The sequence below is a fragment of the Eutrema salsugineum genome, unplaced genomic scaffold, assembly GCF_000478725.1.
Source record: "Eutrema salsugineum unplaced genomic scaffold, Eutsalg1_0 scaffold_4, whole genome shotgun sequence".
In the NCBI taxonomy this organism is placed as follows: Eukaryota; Viridiplantae; Streptophyta; class Magnoliopsida; order Brassicales; family Brassicaceae; genus Eutrema; species Eutrema salsugineum.
In genome coordinates, this window is record NW_006256686.1 from 2650081 (window position 1) to 2653058 (window position 2978).

The window sequence follows — 2978 nt, forward strand, 5'->3', positions numbered from 1 at the left end:
CAAATTGGAAACGACAAAAACTAATTAAGTACCTTTTTTGAAACCTGTTGCACCGTTTGACCGACTCGTTTCCCTTCTTTAGTTTATAATGTTTTTCCTGTCGTCCTCTATAAAAACTGTCCCCTGCCTTCTTCTTTAGTGAAACAAGTTTCCGGAGACAGAAAAAGTTAATAACAGCAAAAGTTAATTACACAGAAATTTAATATTTACTTTCTAAAAATGTACTCTGCCAAAGTGATATCATTGCAATTGAAGGAAGTGGAGAGGAAAAACAGTCCATGTTTCAGTACAGGTATTTGATGGTTCATTTGAAAATAGGGGATTAGTTTAGTTTTAGTTTTTCAGGATCGGTCTTTTACATCGTCTACCTAATTAGTGTTTTGCCGATTTCATTAGGACCTGTGGGTGAGGACTTGTATCACTGGGAAGCTATTATAACGGGCCTAAAGGTTCACCCTATGGTGTTTTCAAACTAGACATTCACTTTCCGCTTGACTACCCTTTCGCGCCTCCTAGGGTAAGGATGGAAGCATATCATTGCTTTCTCAAATTGCTGTATTTTTAGGGTTTAGGATTTAGTCAATAAAGATTTCAATTACTAATAACACTAATTTTTTTCAGGTGATGTTCAAAACAAAAGTCTATCACCCAAACTTTACAACTTATGGGAACATTTTTCTGAAGATGTTGAACCCAACTCACTTCAAGACCAACAACAGCATCAATGATGTATTTTTACATATGAAAGAAATAAATCGTTATTGTGTTTTATGGAATATAATATTAATTCTGTTTAAATAAGGGATTAACTGTGTTTACATGTATATGTAATCAGGTACTGACGGAAATACACCAAATGTTAACTGCCCCACAAATAGGGGATGGACACTTTTTTGTTGAAGAAATTGCTAGGATTTACGTGGAAGACAGGGCTGCTTTTGAAACCACTGCACTTGCGTGGACGGTGGAGCACGCCGGAGGAGCATAAACTCCTTAATTGTAATTTTAATTATGTTTGTTAAATTGTGTATTATGTTTTGGAAAAAAATAAGACCTCTATTTTGTTTGTTGGAAACATTATGACTTCAAATTAACTTTTTAATGTGGTTTTTATGTTTAGGATTTGATAAATTGTCGAAGCATAAATTGTCGAACGATTTCATGAAACATAAGTCATCGAATATTAATTCAAAGATTGTTCATTACATACTAAAAAGGAAATATATGTGTACACTTCATATAGTGTACACATACTAGTGTACACTTTCAAAGGTGTACAGCATAAACTTATTTTTAAAGCATTTCGCAGATACGCCTAGCACACCAATATATGAAGAACCCATTGCAAAGTACTCGGATCTCAGGTTCGAAATGATCAAATGCACAATCAGGCAGCTTGATGACGTCGTCGTTTGGATATGAAAATGAGTTTGAGTACGTATCCATGTATGCAGTTCCGTAATATGAAATCTCAAGAATTAACTCCTCACCTAATTGTCGCACGCGCTCTGACTGTAGACTTCCGTGATGCGTTGCCAACAGTTGCAATGTTTGGCTTGCGGAACAAGGGTCACCCAAGCAAACGCTGAACATGGCCGACGCCAGGGTGGAGAGAGCGTCGGTGGGAACATTTGGTTCCAGCATCGTCGTACTTGCAATGAGATCTGCGCCTCTGGTTGCAAGTCTCAGGCCTTCCCAGTATCTTGCCTCAGGGTTTCCACTCGCCACACATTTCAGAAAGAATGGGCGTCTTTCCTTTCCAGGGCATATGTCGCTGGGGACACAGCAAAGGGCATAAATGTTGGAAGCTTTGAGGACATCGTCGGTGAAAACAAGCCGGAGGGTGCGCTTTCCAGCGCACACAAATGGTCCGAGTCGCCAAAATGCTTCGCTGCCGAGCCTCTTGAGGATTTTGATAAGAATTTCATCAGGCAAGTCTGGGAGCGACATGTTCGGTTTAGGGTTTGTTATGTTTGGTTTAGGGTTTCTTTTCGCTGGAAAGGAGGCAAGTTTTGTTAAGACATAGCAAAATCATCATATATGGACTTCACTGGTGTGTGGTTGGGGGGTGGAGAATTTATTATACGGTCGAAAATAATATAATAGTGTACTCCCTTTTAGTAAATATTTCACCTACCCGTTTTGTACCACCAATTTTTTATAATGGTCAGTTCTCTTTTATTAAAATGCCCGAAACTAGTAGTTACATTTATAATGTAGTGCGACGTGTTGGGGTCAGTTTAGCAGTTATTGAAGTGGCTCTTATCTGTATACCAACCACGAATTAGGACATTTACATATCTATCCACTTACCTTGTCTACAAATAAAGGGAATGAAATTTATTTTACACCAAAATGAAACAACAATGCACTACTTAGACGATGATGTTTTAGGGTTAATAGTAAAGAAACTAGCTGAGGATGATTCCTATCATCTTGGCCCCTTTATTCGCGCAGGAAAACGTGGAAGAGCCATCGCGTTGACCGACGACGTGTTACGCTCTGCAGACATCTCTCGATTGGTTGACACACCGCTCGACGTATCCCCTAGGAGCCCTTACCGCCCATTCTTTGAGCGTTGTCTTGGCGCCTGTAATCCACGAGCTATTTATTTCGAAGCCATTGGAGTTGCCGTGAGTGAGCAAAGATTGTATTCAGCGATTACAATGCTTAACCGACTTGTCCCATGTGATAAACATGCTACTTTCGCATGTGCCATGTTTGAAATTTGTGTTGGTCGTCCACGAAGGGCTAAAAAACTCCTCACCGATGTATTCACTCACCACGTCCCTTATGCCGCTTATGAAATGAAGCTGTTAGCGCACGCCGTTATACGTCACATATGGGAGTTCGCACTGGGGCCGTTTGAAGATCCGTGGGGTGGCCTTTGGACCTTCCCCATCACACTACAAGAAGAACCTATATCGGAGTGTGTAGATGACCATTACGATGGCTCAAATACACCAGACTGCGAGTAT

At 40.2% G+C, this 2978-nt stretch overlaps 1 protein-coding gene across 1 annotated transcript; it reads left to right on the forward strand.

Moving 5' to 3' along the window:
• The first annotated feature begins 219 nt into the window (after nt 1-219).
• On the forward strand, nt 220-988 carry LOC18013870 (ubiquitin-conjugating enzyme E2-17 kDa). Its single transcript, XM_024153485.1, has 4 exons — nt 220-292; nt 397-449; nt 622-729; nt 836-988. The coding sequence occupies exons 1-4, from the start codon at nt 220-222 to the stop codon at nt 986-988; spliced, it is 387 nt and encodes a 128-aa protein (XP_024009253.1).
• Nucleotides 989-2978: the final 1990 nt, after the last annotated feature.